Raw genomic sequence first — 20,089 nt, forward strand, 5'->3', positions numbered from 1 at the left:
GAAACTTTGTGAGTGTGTAGGCCTTACTATCCTAAGCAACTTTGCTCAGAGAGATTAGAGATAAGAGATAGAAAAAAGATTGCTTTTAGAGAGTGTCTAAACTTTTATAGAAAAATATTGACGAAACTGAATCTGAGATCTTACATTAAAACATTTTGAAGACAAAAAGTGATTTTAAAAAAATCGGTCATCTTAGTTTTCTTTTCATAACAAGTTTTTTGATAGACAATTAAGTTGCTTTCAATTTTCCTTTTCCGTGGACGGATAGGCTTTCCCCTTAAATTAATAGAATTTACCATTAGTAAAGCCTACCATCATTTGTTGGCTTATTTTGATAGCCTTCGATCTCAGCCTCATGATATTGAGAATTTCCAGCCAGTATCGAAAGGTTTTTTAACCTTCATTGCATCCTAAAAAAAACTTACGTTGTTTACCCTGGTGTGTGGATTTCCACACATACAACATTCTAATTTGTTTTGGACAAGAAACAACTTAATTTTGCCCCAAACTTATTTTTTTCATTGAGTGCATACATACCTGAAGCTATAGGTACCAAATAATTCTGTTTCGAAAATCGAATGAGGTATGTATATGTGCGGAAGTATGTGTATGTGTGTATATTTTCATTCTTACGACCATAATATCTCGATTTTCTCAGCACCGGCTGAACCGATTCGATTGTTCTTAGTCGCGTTTGAAAGAGCTATAAGTCTAGTTATTTGCGGAAAAAAAATCGTTTTGATCCGAAGGTTCATTCGGAAATGACGTAACGAAATGTGGTCAGCTTATATAGGAACTGATAAACTAATCGATTTTTTCTGTCAGCGGTTTGACTGATTTGAGTCCTGCTGGTGCTAGATGCGTTTGTTAGGATTTGGAGGGTAGATTTATATTCAAAAATATAGTTAAAATTAAATGATAATTTCCAAAGGTACGTTGAAAAAAAAAACAAAACAAAACTTGTAGAAACGCCTAGTACATTGCAGTATCTTGGAGGTAACTAATTGAATGATATTATGCGTAATGTACAAAAACAATCTTGAAAAATACATTTGGATTATCTCAGCAATGGATGTATTGATTTAATTTTTTTGGCTGCAATAGGAAGGGCTTGAAGTTTGAGGCCATTAGGTCATCATCGGACATTTGTTTGATCCGATGGTTCATGCAAAAGTTACAAAACAAAACGTGTTTACATGATATGAGACCAATTAAACATGCTATGATAGCAATTGAACAAAAAAAAATCCAAACATCGGTTTGACCAAATGAAGCAATTTGGTGCTAGGAATGTTCGTAAGAATATTCTGAAATCTATGCTAAGTAAAGTAAGCAAAGCCTTGGTGCTACATTCCGATTCGTTCATTATACACAGACTTCGCAGTCAAATGTTTAGTGTAAAGAACAGCGCTACGATCCTACTAACACTAACAGTTTCTCCCGAGCCGAGACTCGAACCCACGATGACTGGCTTGTTAGCCATCTCGGGAGATTCATTCTAAATTTATTTCAATATACCTAAAAGTGCGAGTATACTTGTCTCGCAGTAGACATAAAACTGTGTAAATGTTGAACACTGTTCAACCAGGCTGTGGAAACACTAAATAGGTTCTTTTAGCATTAGCGTATTCGTAACCCATACGTGTGAAAATTCTCACACTGAGATGAAATAAATAAACACATACTTTTACACATGTCCCACGTAGCCTTTTGATTGATTTGGTTTTGATGCGAATTAAAAAATGCACCTTTATACATTTCTAAAATCAGTCGAACCGTTGAAAATAAATCAATTAGTTTATCAAAAACTCCCATGTAAATTTATCATCTTTTGTTACGTCATTTCTGAATGAACCTTCGGATCAAAACGATATGTTCTATCAACTAACTAGACTTCAAGCTCTTTCAAACGCGACTAAGAACAATAGAATCGGTTCAGCCGTTGCTGAGAAAATCGAGATATATTGGACGTAAGAATGAATATAAACACACATACACATACTTCCGCACACATACACACCTCATTCGATTTTTGAAACAGGATTAATTGGTACCTATAGCTTCAGGGATGAAAGCACTCAATGGAAATAATATGTTTGGGGCAAAATTAAGTTGTTTCTTGTCCAAAATAAATTCGAATGTTGTATGTGTGGAAATCCACACACCAGGGTAAACAACGTAAGTTTTTAAATATCTCATCAACCAAAAATATTTTTCCCTTGGAGAAAATGTATTTTGTGTAAGATTGATGGTTTAGGAATTGTCAAGAAGTTTCATCAAAATCGATCGAGAAGTTTTCGAAAAAAAAATCAAAACAAAATTCATTTGTGTGGTTTTCCACACAAGGGTTCAATGAAGGTTAACTGTGTAGTCTCGTTGCATTTATGCACTTTTTCAGGTCCTACTCGAATCAAACAATCACTGCAAGTTTTGGCAAACGAGTGCCCTTTTTCATCTATTTCTCTCTCTAACGCACACACATACTTACACCACAGAGAACAGACATTCATGTTCATATAAAGAAATTTGAAAATCGTGTGTAAAAATTTGAATCAAAATACGTTAATACACTAACGACATCTGTCTTATGGTGCCCTAGTTGCACTGCATAAATATTACTGAATCGATATTTTATCGATTTTAGTGCTTGGTTTGTAAGTGACAAAAGCGCCACATAGCGGGAGCATTCCCACTGGTGGTAAATGACGGTTGCAAGTTCTTACACATCTTTTGAAAAGAAGATGAACGTCTGTTCTCTGTGCTTACACATTGTTTATATCGTTACCATACTATATATTTCAATGCACCTATCGTCTCCATTCATGGGATCAAATGGTCAAAGCTCTGGAAAAAATTAAAACTCATTTAATTCAAGTATTCCCCGATAGAATATTTTAAAACCACTTTCATTTGAAAGCTTAGACCCTGAACTAACTTTTGGTGAAGAAAAATCCGAGGTGCATTGAAGTTGCATAATATTCCGATTCTGACACGGCGTGCCCCACTCAACCATTGCAACTTTTTAATCCAATGCCCGAAGAATTTTGTCAAAACTCTGCAATAGGAAGACTCTTAGTCATCATATCAGCCTGTTGGACATGTGTTGGAACATATTCGATAACAATCTGCTTCTGTTTAATCAAATACTTCAGAAAGAAAAACTTCACATCGACATGTTTAACCTCCCGAAATCTTTAGAATCTTCTGCTATACGAATTGTCGATTGATTGTCTTCATAGTACGTTACAGGAGCATCTGTCTTACAGTCCAGATCCCGTAACAATCGCTGCATCCACAATCCATGGCAAACAACTACACATAACGCCGTCAGCTCTGCCTCCGTCGAAGAAAGCGCCACAGTATGTTGCTTCCGAGTAATCCAAGCCACAGTCGATCCAAATACTTTGAACACGCTGCCACTAACCGATCGCCTATCAACAACATTGTTGGCCCAGTCGGCATCCGTATATATCTCCAGCACTTTTCCTCCGTTCCGATAATACACAAGTTTCGCATCCATAGAATCTTTCACGTAGCGTAGGATTCTTTTTAAGTGTGTCCAATGCTCGTCCGTTGGACAACTCTGGAATTGACTAAAAAAATTCACGCTGGCAGTCAAATCAGGCCTGGTCGTTAATGACGCATACATCAGACAACCTATCAATTCGCGATATGATTGTTTAGTACGCAGCTTTTCCTCTCCTTTTATGAACAGATTCAACCTGTTTTCCATAGGCGTTGAGCTGAGCTTACATTCTGCCATATTGAACCGACGTAAAACATCCTGGAGAAAATGTCGCTGGTCAATTTGTAGAACTCCTTGCTTCTTTTCATAAAAAATGTTTATTCCGAGAAAACATCTAATTTCACCAATATCCACCATCTCAAACTCTCGAGAGAGGGAACATTGCAAACGTTCTATCGCTTGCGAAGTTGAACCAACAATGACGATATCGTCTACATATAAAACGATAATAACGGTTTCACCTTTCATTCTTCGTACATAGAGGCACTGATCGCTTAAGCATCGTCGAAAACTCAGATGCTTACCAATAAACCGGTCAAATCGATCATTCCACGTTTCCGAAGCTTGCTTCAAACCGTAAATAGGCCTTTTTAAACGACAAACGAGATTATCACCGCTTTCAAACCCTTCTGGCTGTGCCATTAAATTTCTTCAGTAAGTGAACCATTAAAAAAGGCTATGCAAACGTCCATCTGGTGAACGATAATTTGCTTCTCATTCGCTAAAGCTAGAACTGTGCGCAATGTGTCCAATCTGGCCACCGGAGAATATGTCTCATGATAATTGAACCCAAAACGCTGGGTAAACCCTCTAGCTACCAAGCGAGCTTTATAACGATCGGGCAACCCATCTATTCTCCTCTTTACTTTGAACACCCACTTGCATGTAACAGAAGATCGACCTTTTGGTAACTCTGTCAACTCACATGGTTTATTTTTCATCAAAGACTGCATCTCTTCATTTACAGCCACTTGCCATTTATCCCAGTCATGACGCTTTCGTGCTTCGTTCAGTGATTTAGGCAAATCCTCCACAAAACTTTCGGCATTCAACGCGTATGCCGCATTTTCAACTTCGTAATCTTTATGCCAGACAGGATCTTTACGTTGTCGCTTTCCATCTACAACTACATTAGTCGCTTCCGCTTCAGTACACTCGGCAGAGTTATCACTTCCACAGATTCTGGTGAAATCGTCATCAGTCGATTCCTCCAACTCACGGATTACAACGTCATGCTGCGGCTCGGTTTCATTATTGTCTTCGCTTACAGTATCACAAACGGTATCGTCTGTGATATTCTATCAAACACTACTCCCCTTATCTACTGAAAGTTATGCTCCTTTATTTACTAAAAGTTAGTTAATAGTTATGCTAAAAGTTATGCAAAGAAACGTGTTTCAAACACTGTTTAAACCCACTCACTTTTCTCAGAGATGGCAAGACCGATTTTCACAAAATTAGTGTCATATGGAAGGTCTTGTTGCCCCATAAGACCCTATTGAATTTTATTGTTATTGGACTTTAACTTTGTCCGTTATTAGGCTATGAAAAGAAACATGTTTCTAAGACTGCTTGAACTCACCCACTTTTCTCAGAGACGCATGGGCCGATTTTCACAAAATAAGTTGCAATAGAAAGATCTAGTTGCCTGATAAGACCCTATCGAATTCTATTATAATCGGACTGTAACTTTGTTTGTTATGTATCAGAATGTAACAGTTATGACCTCCATTATATCAGAAACTACACAACCGATTTGAGCAAAACAGGCATCAAATGAACGGACTGTCTTCAAAACCCCTAACTGAAGAGTTTTATGATGATTGAACATGAAGTTCGAAGGTTATGAAAAGAAACATGTTCAGGAAACTTTTAAAATTCACTCGTTTTGCCAAAGATGGCTGGACTGATTTCAACAATCTTAGTTTTAAATTGAAGGTTTAGGTGCTTTATTGGTACCCATTCAATTTGATTATAACACTGGTTGACATAATCGAAAAAAAATGCAGCTCTAAAGCACACAATAGTAACCCAAGGAAGAAAAAAAAATTCACAGGAATAGTTAAAAAGCAATAAAATTTTCATTTTTTCAAAGTTGACCTTCGGGGCCACACAAATTTTAAATACAGTCCTGTTTTTGTGCGAGGGATAGGGACCGCACAAAATAAATCGCATAAAAAAACCTAAATTAATCCACCTAGCGGTCAGACCAAGCCTTTCTCATTCAAACTTATTTTTTGTAAAAATAGATTTACATGAACGCTTCAATCCAATGAATGAACTCTTTGTGTTCTAAAATATTGTTGTTGTAATTGAAGTATAAAATGTGAAATTTGACGTAATGTTAGTGTTTAAGAATAGCGAAATAAAAGAAATGACTCTTAATTTCGAACAATTTAACCGTTATGTACTCGGCAATTTTTACAAACGTAAGTACTCGGCAGGGTACCCGGGTACACACCAAAATGAAATGCTTCTTACTCCTTTGATTCTTGACCGATTTTCAGTCTTGAACCGTCTTTTCAATCTTTTATTGGAAAATTTGTCTATTTTTACTATATGGGGCCGAAAGAGCCATTGGTCCTTATATGGTTCCCGTAATTCCGGATCTTCGGGACCATGTTCAAGGTCGGGAATCTGCTCCGAAATGGCCATTTTGGAAAACTTATCAAATGGACTCAACATGAATGAAAATCAACTCCTGGGGTCGTTTCATGAATTTTGTTACCAATGTTGGTCGGTTTTATCGATAATTGTACTAATTTGTCTTACCGAAACATGCTCCCGAAGATCCGGATTTACAGGAACCATATATGGTCACTTGCTCATGTCGGTCTCAGATTCTAAAAGTAGACAGATTTTCTAATCTTTTGATAGACCGAGATTGAAAATCGGCCAAGAACTGAAAAAGCAAGAAGCATTTCATTTTGTGGGTACCCGGGTACCCTCCCGAGTACTTATGGGGTGTAAAAATTTGAAGACTCCTCCATCGACGCCCCCTGCTGCTATAAACAGTCTGATGATGGGAAATGGTTCATTTCCACTAGTTGGGAGCATTCCATAAGTTTCAGCTGGCTGGGTTGAGGTTATCCTTGTTCTTTAGAGCAATAAAGTCTGAAAAGGTACCCGGGTACCCTGCCGAATACATAACGGTTAATCACGAGCGATACCGGGAACGTTGAAATAGTACGACACCATATATAATTATGTTGAGGCCACATAGGGTAACCGCTCCTATATTCATCTCAGTACCTATATTCATCTCATCACGCCTTTATGATCAATTTATCGTCAAATTTTACCATATTTTCAACGTAAAACTTTCAGCAATTTGAGAAAATTGAGAAGCAAAAAGATTTACTTTTAAAAAATTGTAGAAATTTGACGGTAAATTGGACAAATGAGAGAAATAAGATGAATATAGGTGCACCAAGCTGTTGAGATGAATAATGGAGCGATTACCCTATATTGATCAAAGCTGGTATAGTTTTAAATAGTTTTTGAATTTCTTTTCTTTCCATAACTTTTGAGCCACATATCAAATTGTTATGAAGTTTGTTATTTGTAAGTTTGAGAGATAACTCATTCGTACGACACTGGTTATGTTCAAATAAGTCGTATAACAGGGCGGGGGCCTAGCGTGGTTGGTAACGTCTCCGCCAACCACGCTCGACGCCTGAGTTCGAATCCCACCGCCGACATAGGTGTCGATGGTTGTGAGGTGGCGTGATCCACTCACAACCAACCTAACTGGTCTAGATTCAATCCTAGCCGACATCGGGAGATTTTCTGAGGCGAAAAATCTCTGGGATCACGCCTTCCATCGCATGAGGAAGTAAAGCCGTTGGCGCCGGTCCGTTAATCAATGGGTCGTGAGTTAGGGTCCTGGGTGGAGTCGCCTCCCCGGGCGTCGGTGATTGGCACAAATAACAGTGGCGGAACTAGACCGACGGTAAATAAGCGAGAATAAAAAAAAAAAGTCGTATAATCTTTGAGATAATAGACTTTCGTGGTTTTAACAATTTAATACATAACGGTTGCTTAAGTTCGAAGATCGAATGGAATGGGACCGTATGAAGCAGTCTAATTTTGAAACCACGTTTTCGATTGAAATTCATCAGTTAACCCTTAAATAGCCATCTGATATCAATATTGTTCAAATCGGTTGTGTAATTTCTGAGATTATGAAGTTTCGTGATTTTCACATTTCGGTACATTAAAGACGAAGTTACAGTCCGATTACGATTATGAGGTTACTAGAACTGTCATTTGACACTTATTTTGTGAAAATCGAGTCAGCCATCTCTGAGAAAAGTAAGTGAATTCAAGTAGTCTTCGGAATATGTTCCTTTTCATAGCTGGATTTCACATTTTTAAACATAACAGGCAAAGGAATAGTCCGATTGCGAAATAAATCAATTGAGTCTTATGGGGCAACTAGACCTTCCATTTGACACTGATTTTATGAAAATCGGTCCAGCCACCTCTGAGAAACATGAGTTAGATTGAACTGTTTTCAGAACACATTTCTTATCATAACTTGTGAACCACAAGTTCAATCATTATAAAATTCAAAAGTTAAGGGTATTTCAGGTAGCCCGTTCATTTGAAACCAATTTTGTTCAAACCGGTTGTGTACACGCAAAACTTTTCCTTATTACTTTAGAAGCAATAGCGCAAAACTGCCTTTTGGGTAACAAACCTATTACTTAAAAGGCAATAAGATTCTTCCCCAGTCAAGTAACAACACTGCCATATATTTAGCACGTGTTACGGGAGTATGACTATCTAATAATGGTCGTTTCAACCACATGCAAAATTTTTTCTGTCGAAAACTGCTCCCTTTCCATCTCAAGCAAAACAAAATCACACACCGTCGCATATGTTGCACATGTTACAAGTTGCTTCAATCTCCAATTCATCCGGTGTGCGTGTATTAGTTCGCATACGGAGTAGAGAAAAAATATGACAAGAGCTGCCAAGCAGCATTTACCCCGTCATAGAGTATGCAAACGTTGATGATTTCAAAGACTTGAAATTCGTCTTGAAATGACATCACGATCTGTAAACTGCGTTAGAGAAAAACATTCGCTTTCTTGCAAGCTATCTAAAAACACATACTCATTGGTTCATGGAAACTCATTTGCACCTGTTTGAAAATACAATACTTGTGCCTATCCAGACAATATTCGCAACTTCGGCAACTCTGGTCAGACAGTATTACATATTTCCATTTCAAGTGAACACTGGGGGACGAAACGAAAGTGTTTCTAATTAGACATTTGAGGTTGACGGTTGAGATTCTGATTATGTGTGGAATGAACCTGATCGTTGCATCAATACAAATGCAGCGAGTGAAGTCTTGCTAACACATGCATTGCGGTGCTTGGCTGTATGTTCTCCTCCAGAAACACATACAAGCGTGTAGCCGTCATAATTTTTATTACTTTTTGTTTGTTACTCTTTGTGTATAATGCGCAGTCATAAGACACAATAAGTAATAAAAAATTGCCCTAAAGTAATAAAATGTTCCCCGTTTGCGTTAGGTGTAGTTTTTTAAATAATGATGTTTCATAATTTTTACTTTTTGATACATAACCTCTTAACTATAAATCCGATTACAATGAAATTGAATAGGGTCTTATGGGATAACAAGACCTTTCATTTGCAATTAGTTTCATGAAAATCGGTCCAGCTATCTATGAGAAAAGTGAGTGAGAATAAAAAGTTCCACATATACACACACACACATACACACACACACACACACACACACACACATACACATACAGAACATGCTCAGCTCGTCGAGCTAAGTAGAGTGATATATGCCATTCGGCCCTTTGGAGCACTTTTATACTTTCGGCTTTGCCAGTGATTGCTATACCTTTCTAGGAGAAAGGCAAAACGGTTACCAATAAAGCAACTAAACCTTCAATTTAAAACTAAGATAGTTGAAATCAGTCCAAAAGGAGTAAATTGAAAAAAAAGTTTCTGAACACGTTTCTTTTCATAACCTTTGAACTACATATTCAGTCATCATAACATTCGTTAGTTAGAGGTTTTGAAGACATTCCGTTCATTTGACACCTATTTTGTTCAAATCGTTCGTGTAGTTTCTGAGATAATGGAGTTTACATAACTTTTACATTTTGATACAAAACAGACAAAGTTACAGTCCAATTATAATAAAATTTCATAGGGTCTTATCAGGCAACTAGACCTTTCTATTGCAACTTATTTCGTGAAAATCGGTCTATCCATCTCTGAGAAAAGTGGGTGAGTTCAAGCAGTCTAAGAAACATATTTCTTTTCATAGCCTGATTTCACATTATTATACATAACGGACGAAGTTGAAGTCCAATAACAATAAATTTCAATAGGGTCTTATGGGGCAACAAGGCCTTCCATATGACACTAATTTTGTGAAAATCGGTCCAGCCATCTCTTAGAAAAGTGAGTGAGTTTAAACAGTCTTCGAAACACGTTTCTTTGCGTAACTTTTGAACTACTTGTCCAATCATTATAAAATTATTTTATAAATGGTTCCAAAAACAAGCCCGTTCTTTTGACACCAATTTTGTTCAAATCGGTTGTTTAGTTTCTGAGATAATGAAGTTTTTTGATTTTCACATTTTGATACATAACCTCGAAACTAAAAATCCGATTACAATAAAATTCAATAGGGTCTTATGAGACAACTAGACCTTTCATTTGCAATTAGTTTCATGAAAATCGGTCCAGCCATCTCTGAGAAAATCGAGTGAGATTGCGAAACCGTTACATACACACGCACACACACACACACACACACACACACACATACAGAAAATGCTCAGCTCGTCGAACTAAGTCGACTGATATACGAGATTCGACCCTTTGGAGCACTTTTATACCTTTGGTTTTTTCAGTGATTGCTTTACCTTTCTTGGAGAAAGGCAAAAATCATTAGAAACTTCACGTGCAGCTACAAAACAATATTTTCACAACATTATTGAAAAAAAAAACTTTTTTTATGCGGTGGATAGGGACCGCTTAAAAAGAATTCTCAGTTAAAAATAACTCGAAAGTTGTTGATTTTGATTTAGATTACCTATGAGAACAATTTTAAAACATCGGATTGATAAACGTAACTTTTTCAAACATACTAATCCTTTCAACCGCTTTCCTTCGTAGGCTAGCAATTCGTGACTTTTCCTACGTAAAACTGGCTCAAATAGTAATTTTTTGACGCAACACTTATATAATGCGTTGGAATTCATTCCAAGAATCGGAAAAAATAAATGGCTGAAAATGTTGTCGGAAGTGGTCCTTTTTCATATACAGTCGCACAAAAAAAAATAATCGCATAAAAAAAGTTGCACAAAATAAATTTCGCACAAAACTAAGTCGCGCAAAAACAGGTTTTACTGTATTATGCTTCAATTATTCCTTCAAATACAACATCAATATTTTAAAAACCAAAGAGTTGATATACCTTTATTGGATTGTATTTGGGAATTGAAGGTTTTTTTCCAGAAACCGGAAATCACAAATTCCGATTTCAAAATAAAGTGTGAAGTTGACTTTTGGCCTCTGAGCATCATCCCGGGTACTGAAAAACTCACATTGGGTAATGTTTGTCCCTTTTGGATTGGTGAAACCGGAAGCTACTGTCTAGAAATTTGAAATTACGTCTGAAGATGATTTCTGGCCTCCGGGTATCATACCGCTTCAGGCTGTTGATCGGAAACTGTCGCCATCTTCGCCATCGAAATACCCAGATTAGGCAATATTCGTCAATTTTATGATGGATTTTATGATATTTATTTAATGTATAAGGAACAACATTTAATTATACAATATATGTAATGTACTGACTAAAGTTGACATAAACAATCCAAATATTTATACGCAGTATATGAGTACAACTCGATTATATCACGATCAGAAACAAAATCGCATCATATATTTGAACGAATTTAATGTTATTTGCATGTATATGTGTTAATGTATGTTCATATGTGTGTGAATGTTATAATTTAAATGTTCGTTATAGTTGTGCTGTTGGCTACCAAAAATTTGTTGTTCAGAATGAATAATAAATCCAGCAGAAATTATCAAGGTGTAGTTTCGAGGTGTTGGTGTTAATCAATTTAAAAAAATAATAAGTTTGAATGAGAAAGGCTGGGTCTCACCGCTAAGTGGATTAATTTAGGTTTTCCATTGGAACGGCAATCAGAAATCTAGAGTAATTGTCTGTGAGGACCAACGCTTTCCAATTTACTATATCGGAAGATGAGGAAAAATCCATGGAAACAAAGTCCCACGGGCGGCTCGGGAGCTCCGTCATCGTAATAGGAAGGGGATAACTACTTGCCGTCACTAACTGGCATTCTGGGCAGCTTTTCACGAATGTTCCTACTTCCCGGTTCATAAAGGGCCACCATAAACCCTGCCGCAAAAAGTTCTCCATAGTGGACATGCCCGGGTGACTACGATGCGCTAACTCCAATGCTCGGATATGTAGCGTCGATGGAAGCACTAATTTCTCTTGTTTCATCAATGTTTTGACTTGGATATACATATCCCGTTGAAACGCAATTACATATACATATCCCGTTGGTATTTCGCAATTTGCGCCGGCCATCTGTCAGTTCTGTCAAGCCATTGGATGACTCCTTGCAGGTCATCGTCTTTCAGCTGTGCTTCCTGGACCTAATATATATATTTGAAGAACAAAAAATTAAAGTAAAACTAATATACAATTTATTAAAACAAAAATCTTAACTATTAAAGTTTAACAATAAAAAAAATCTAGCATAATTAGATTTAACTATTTTTTTATATACCTGTTGTCCGCAGTGTAGATGAAGTTTCGGTTTAATAAAACGACTCCCACTCGTTCAGTAGCAAGAGTTTAATAATAAATTCCTAATTGGGAAATTAGGACAAAATATTAGAAACGGCGATTTGCTTGACAAAATTAATTACCTTCAGTATTCCACACTGTGGCAACGAAATAGATTGCGGCGCTTTTTAGGCCTCGTTGTAGCGAAATATTACTATATGTGATAATTGTATAACTAATTTTAAATATAAGATGTTCACAATATAGCTACCTTGATGAGTTTTTTTTTGTAAGATTTTGACCACTGCGACCATTATTTTGATCTTTTGTGGTATTGATGAGTATAAGTGAATATTATTTGTTCCTTGCTGAGTATAAGTGAATATAATTTGTTCCTTGCTTAATAAGTTTAATTAATTTAGTAACAATAGTTGTGGGAAAAATATTTAGAAAATCAATTAGAAAGTGATGCCAAGTGATGCCATGTCCGCTGGCGTACAATGACACACAACGTTCCCTCGAGTGGATACGGGTGTGGTGTTTGCGATCAGTCGTCAAGACCGTCAGTCAAAGGTCTGCTGCGTATTTTTTTTCAACGCCTACATCAGCTAGAGAGACTGCTGGACGCTCATAGATGCCACCGTTAGCCATCTAAACAGTGGCCCATCTTACTTGACCGTCGCCCATCTTACTTGACTTTCGGCCAACAGTTACGGGGACTTTGGATCTACAATGATGACTATGTCACCAACAGCAATCGGCTTCACTGACGTCTAGTGATGGGAAATATCGGCCTAAACGGACATCGATAACAATCGATAATTTCGGGGCATTTATCGATAACAATCTATAATTTCGAGGCATTTCTCGATAAAGTATCGATAATTTGACAGCTAACGTTTGCGGTAAAAAATGGACTTTTTCAGATGGTGATGAATGATGGTGATGTCTAAGAGATAATTGAGTTGGATAAATTTCCCATGGAAGGTAATTATGTTAGCTTCCTCGCAGAAAAATATTACGTCCTTGCGTGCGGCCTTCCGGCAGTTAACCTGATCATTTGCCACGGCGGACGAAAACATGCGTGTAGTCATGTTTTTAAGCTCTTTCTTCGTTTTTTTTTTTATTATTTCCTTCTCCGTTTTCGCGACAAAATTGTTGGAATAGATCTTGCGCTTCAAGTTTGCCCCGAAATTCTCGATGGGAAGCAGCTGGGGGACATTGGGTGGATTTGCCGACCTCGGTACCACATCAATATTCAGCCGCTCCATCTCCTCCAACGATCGCTTCGAGTAGTTGGCCGACGTGAAATCTGGCCAGAACACCGTGTCTTCGCGCTTATGGCATTTCTTGATGAACGACGCAACTTCTGGCAGGCATTTCGTACTATAAATTTCCCCGTTCACGGCCAGCCCGGAGCGAAAGAAGAGCAACTTTGACATCCCTTTCTCGTTGATTGTCAGCCACAGCCGCACCTTCTTGGGGAACTTGGTCTGTGAAATAAACTTTACCTCGGTGCTCACTTCCTTCGTGGGGGAGGTAAAATACGAAGAGCCTTGCTAGTCGTTGCCATCCAGGGTGAGATAGGTCTTGTCGTCCATCACCACTGCCACGTCGCGATTCGCCGAGAAAATCGACTTGACCATCTTATTCAACCGCTGTCGCTGCGTCATTGCCTGCAGCTCCGAGACCAGTGGATGAGACTGCCGCTTCCTGACATGTATGTCCATGTTCTCCAGATACTTTTTCACTGTTTTAGCGCAGGCACCAACCTCCCGGCCAAGTGCACGCAGTGATTTAGCCACTTTTCCCTCGGTCTTCCTCTTAAGCATTCTTTGAAGCTTCTTGTCGCTCAGGGTCGTTGGCCGTCCGGAACCGGGCTTTCTATCGGTGCTCTGATCGTTGTCCAATAGTGTCAAGATGTTGTAGATGTCAGAACAGGCATACCCGGCGTCCACAAAGTGCCGCACGATGTCCGTTTTTGGCGCGGCGGGGTACCGTCCTTTGAACGCGCACACTTCTGAACGGAGTAGCTTCACTTTTTCCGCTATCACAGTTAGAGTTTGACTGATGGATCTGTCAATTTTTTTTTGCTAAGACATGGGTTACTATGATTGATGATGCATAATAGTTTCGTCAGTGTCAGTCAAATCTGTTAAAAACAGACAGTGATGGCCCAAACAGAATGGATACGTTTGCGTTGCGTTGACGTTAATTTGACAGTAAATGTATGGGCGAACTGTCAAATTGCCGCAAACGCAGCCGCAACGTATCCATTGTGTTAGGGCCTTGAATGACAAATCTTACGATACTGAGAATGAAAATTCAAACAACCGGATGAGTTAAACAGTTTGTTTTGGAAAGTCTTCGGGTTTCACGCCGAGAGTGCTTTCTACGGAGTAGTTTCAAGCCGAAGTTCGTTTTGAAGGTTGTATAATAAGGTAAATAATTGAAGCAGGCAAAATTCTGTCAATTTTTAAATGGTCAAAACTTTACGAAAAATGAGTCAATTTTGACAAAACCAGGGCTATGCTATAAACGTCAAATCCGATATAAAAGTCGCGTTACCAAATTTAATAGCGGTACCACTGACATTGTGGTACCACTGACGTTGTGGTACCACAGACAGCAAGACACGACAAGATTTGCCAGAAATGACAATCATTATTGTGATAATTTTGGTAACACCATTTACACGTTAATATATCTTCATTTAAGAACTGCACTGTGGCCGAGAATAATCATAGTTTTCAAGTTTCTCACTGAACAAATGACGCCATATTGCATTTAGATTTTGAATACGGGATACTCATCAAACGTCAGACCCCTGGACAAAACAGGTTTCATTTTACTGGAAAACTGTCCTAGTTTCCTAGTATTACTTGAAAACTGGACGTGACCAAGGGTTACTGGAAATGTTTCAGATTTCCGAAGTGTGCCAAAGTGTACATTTTTGCAACGCGTAGAACTTTTTGTGACATTCTGTTTCACTCAGGTTTATATGTTGTCAATAAATCAGATTTTTTTTCGAGTTCATTGGTAGCCAAAGATTGAAAATTAGCCAAGGAATCATCGAGGTATGAATTTACTAAGTATGGGCATAGACAGACGTCCAAGCAAGAACAACATTGATCGAAAATTCTGTGTAAATTTTCAAAGAGAATTGCGTTATAAAACACTTGTACACTAGTGCTGCCTGGTGACCTTATCGCTGCTATACATTTTTTTTCGCTGGTGTACGAGGCTGGCGTCACTGGTAGCGCTATCTGGTAACGAATTGCTACTACAAAAAACTTTACACTAGTTTGGAACTCAGCTTGGACGTCTGTCTGCGGTATGGGTGTTGATTTTGGCGGTTTTTTCCCTGTTGAATACTAATTTTCTTTGAGCTTGCAGCACTCAGCTTCAATCGAACATTGTGGGTGTGTAGGTCTTATTAAACCAAGTAACTTTACAAACTTGCGTTTGAAAATTTATCTAGATTAACATTTCAAAAGGTCAGATCATTTTCACGCGGTTTTCTCTAAAAGGTTATTTTTGCAGATTTTCAAATTAACGTGGTTTTTTACGCGTATTTTTGAATTAAAGCGGTTTATTAAGCAGATTTCTGAACTAACATGGTTTTTTCACGATGCAGGTATCCCCCGTTAGAAAACCTAACCGTATTTGAACCTTTTTCTTATGAATCAATATATCTTAGTAAAAATTATCCGAACTTTCCTTCAAAAATATAAAAAAATGAGTTCAAGATCCTACTTTGAAAAAAAAATTTAAAAACAAAAAATTATTTTAGATAATATCGGTGATCTCAGATTTTTTTATATGAAGTATTTTAGATAGACAATTTAGTTGCCTAAAGCGTTCTATGCGTTGCAAAAATGTACACTTTGACACACACTTTTAAAATTTGAAACATTTTTGGTGTAGGTTGGTCACGCCAAGTTCCCTAGACTAACTAGAAGTAAACTAGAAAACTAGAATAGTTTTCCAGTGAAATAACACCGGTCATCAAAATTGATTCATTTTTCGTTCTGGCCATTTAAAGTTTGAGCGAGTTTTATTCATCTCAATTATTTTGTCTACCCGCGATTCATCGGCCAGGTTTCTTCCTTGGCCTGGAGGAAATTTGGTCCACGAAACCAGCGGATATCGTTTGTTAAATTAGGAATTCGCTTACATTTCGTTCCTTCGTCAGCCACGTCTTCCGCTCTCAGTTTAGCAGCGTGTTTACTAGTGAGATCCTTAGCACCGAAGAAATCATGACCGCCGTTAGCAATGTACCTAGAACTTCTGCCCCCAACATACAAATGTCAATCACTAGTGATATGGTGACTAAAGCAGGAAAACAGCTCAAATCCTCTGCTGGGTGCGGCCCAGACGGAATTCTTTCGTTAGTCTTGAAACGTTGCCTTGAACCGCTCGCAATACCGCTAACAACTGTGTTCAATCTGTCTCTATAATCTGGTGTTTTTCCTACTTCTTGGAAAGATTCTTTTGTTTACCCCGTTTACAAAAAAGGATGCAAGCGAACGGTTTCGAACTATCGCGGTATAGCTGCTTTAAGTGCTACCTCTAAGCTTTTTGAAATTATTGTTCTTGAAACGTTATTCCGAAGGTACTCGAATTGCGTTTTGCCGGAACAGCATGGCTTTATGCCTAAGAGGTCAACTACGACAAATTTAGCCACCTTCACGTCGTTTATCATAGGAGAGATAGAAAATGGACATCAGGTAGACGCTATCCATACTGATCTCTCCGCAGCATTTGATAAGATGAACCACGAAATTGCACTGGCGAAGTTTGACCGTATGGGCATCGACAATAACTTGCTGGCTTGGCTACGATCTTACCTCATCGGCCGAAATATGTCGGTGAAGATCGGTGATTTTGTCTCATCGCCAATTGCTGCCTCGTCTGGAGTCCCTCAAGGCAGCCATCTCGGTCCTTTCCTTTTCCTGCTATATATGCTATATATACACCATCAAATGCTTCAAACTATCGTACGCTGACGACCTTAAGCTATACTTCGTCATACAGGACCACGCTGACGCTTCCTTCCTCCATCAGAAACTGAAGCTGTTTGGAACTTGGTGCTGCATCAACCAGATGTCCCTGAACGTGTCTAAATGTTCGTTCGGCCGTAAGCGTGCTCTATACCATCACAACTACTCGCTTTTTGGTACTGAGTTGAAGCGTGAAACGACAGTAAAAGATCTAGGATTACTACTCGATTCGAAGCTAAACTTTAAAGAACACGTTCATTCATTGTTTCGAAGGTTTCTTCCCAGTTAGGGTTTATCTTAGGATTTTCTAAGAAATTCCGCGACATTTATTGCCTAAAGGCTCTGTTCTGTGCTCTGGTACGCCCAATACTGGGGAATGCTGCAATAATTTGGTGTCCTTTTATCAAAATAACACACAGAGGATTAAAGCCGTTCAGCGGAAGTTTGTTCGCTTTGCCCTGCGTAGGCTTCCATGGCGAGACCCCTCAACTTACCTGGGTATGCCGATCGGTGCAAACTTATCAATTTAGAGTTGCTAGAAGCGAGGCGATATGAGGCTAAAGCTTGCTTTGTATGCAATCTGCTGCAAGGAAACATTTGTTGAATTTTCAATTTCTTTTAGGATAATTATTACTTTTTGAATCACCCTAATATTTGAGAACCACCCTAATGAAGCTGGCAGAGCTCGACAATAGAATGACAAATTGTATAGCCGAGTTGCGCGCTGTATATGCATGTACAGAGATGCGTGGTAGGAATCGGAACAATGATATTGTGTTAATAAGAAACCAGATTATATGGAATAAATTAACTTTTGGAATCTGACTAAGCTAAAAGGTATTATTACTATTTGGTGTGTCGATTCAACAGGTTATGGGCCCAGGAACATAGTTCTGCTAGAGTTCTAGGCACATAGTCCTTTTTTGATACTCAGGTGGTAATATGTACCACTGAGTGCAAGTCTAGGTGGTACTTGTACTACTAGATCTTGCTGTTTGTTTTTGGTCTTGGCGAAGACCTAAAACGAGGTCTTCGCCGGAAGGCACCAGTAGCCCGCAGGGTTATCTGGTTAAGTCATTAATCTATTTTCAGATACTAAGATTGTAATGAAGATAGTGGAACACCCGAAGAAGGAAATGGCCAGCGCGACCTCTACTACCTCTATCAAGGAAGACGGACGATTGGGGATGATTCCCACCTTCAAGGGAGCGGTAGGCAAGGACTATCCCTTCTGGAAGGTGCGGGTAACGCATTACCTGGAGCAGTGGGGCCTTCTACACTGCTTGGACAGGATCCCGCCGATGGAGGACTGCGGCGACACCCGTATAGACGCCTCACCGGAGGAAGCTGCCCCTAACGCAGCCAAGTACCAGCAACGGCTAAAAGAGGACGACGAGGTCGTCAACGTGTTTTGGTTATCGTTGGACAACGACGCCATGGCGCACGTGATGGAGTGTGTCTACGCTAAATACATTTTGGACCGCCTTGACTCCGTCTATTTAAGGCATGGACGACTTGCGCTGTTCAATATTCGGCGCAAATTGTACAACCTGCAGACAGCAGGCCACCGAACCCTCATGGAGCTGTTCATGGCTCACGAGAGATACGTCCAGGAAATAGAGAGGGCAGGTGACGTCATCTCGGCTAGCGAGAAGTTAAATACTCTGCTAGTCGCCATCCCGGTGAAGCATACCACTATCCTGGATGCCAATGCCGTGATGCGTCAGGCTGATCTGGCCCAAATATCGCTGGCTGACATTCGAAGCCTCTTCCTGGACGCCGAGGAAGGCAGGGATGGGTATCAAGAGCTGCCGGAGTCGTCCAACGTGGCAATGGCTGCCCATCGAACTGCCAACCACCAACCCAGGAAGAAGAAGAGGAAGGAGACCCGGATGTGCTTCGAATGTGGCAAGGTAGGCCACACCAAGGCGAAATGCTATCGCCTGCTGAAAAGGGGTTCAGCAAATATTGCTTTGGTGAGCGTAACTGAGAGGGAAGACGTCCCATCAGAGCGCAACCGGGCAACAACCAGCTCGTTGAGTCCAGTGAAGGGAATTGTCCCAGCTGGATATCGACGAGAAAAGTTTACGGCTGAGCGCGGATTGGTCGTTGGACCCAAACGGGTCGCGGAGCCGGTAGCGTCGACCAGCAAAGTGATCCCCCTGATAGTAGATTCGGGGGCGAGCGATCACATGGTTGGTGACGATGCGGTGATGAAGGACTGCTAGCTGTGGACCCTGTAGTGGTATCAACAGCCAAAGATGGTGAAGTGCTAGTTGGTAGGAAGAGAGGAGTTGTTAGATTAAAAAGTATTGCTGTAAAGCCGGAGAAAATAAACAGATATAAATTGTATAATGTACTTTTTATTCCGAATTTGCAATACAATCTCCTATCCGTTTCTAGACTTGTCTCCGCTGGTAAGCGTGTGTCTTTCGATGATCGCGGCGTGACGATAGCCGAGAGATCTGGGGAAGTCATTGTTTCTGGGAAGGAAGTCGGTGGTCTTTTCGTTCTCAATTTGATGGTCGATGTGGACGATGATTATGTTGCTTGTGTTAGTAAGGTCGATAGTCCGCTTCAGCTTTGGCACAAGAGACTAGGGCATTTAAGCTATAAAAATATAGCAAAACTGTGTTCTCAGCGAATGGTCGATGGTTTGCACATAGGAAACAATCACATATTCAGGGGCAAACAGAAAAACAGATACAACAAGAGTTAAGGTCTGACAAT

The 20,089-nt window shown here is 39.3% G+C and overlaps 1 protein-coding gene across 1 annotated transcript; it reads right to left on the reverse strand.

Annotated features, from left to right (window-relative positions):
- Positions 1–3,163: 3,163 nt before the first annotated feature.
- LOC129728772 (uncharacterized) lies at positions 3,164–3,763 on the reverse strand. Its single transcript, XM_055687227.1, has one exon. It carries the CDS (start codon positions 3,761–3,763, stop codon positions 3,164–3,166), a length of 600 nt encoding a protein of 199 aa, XP_055543202.1.
- Between the last annotated feature and the right edge of the window lie 16,326 nt (positions 3,764–20,089).

The sequence above is a fragment of the Wyeomyia smithii genome, chromosome 3 (assembly GCF_029784165.1).
Source record: "Wyeomyia smithii strain HCP4-BCI-WySm-NY-G18 chromosome 3, ASM2978416v1, whole genome shotgun sequence".
NCBI classification, from domain to species: domain Eukaryota; kingdom Metazoa; phylum Arthropoda; class Insecta; order Diptera; family Culicidae; genus Wyeomyia; species Wyeomyia smithii.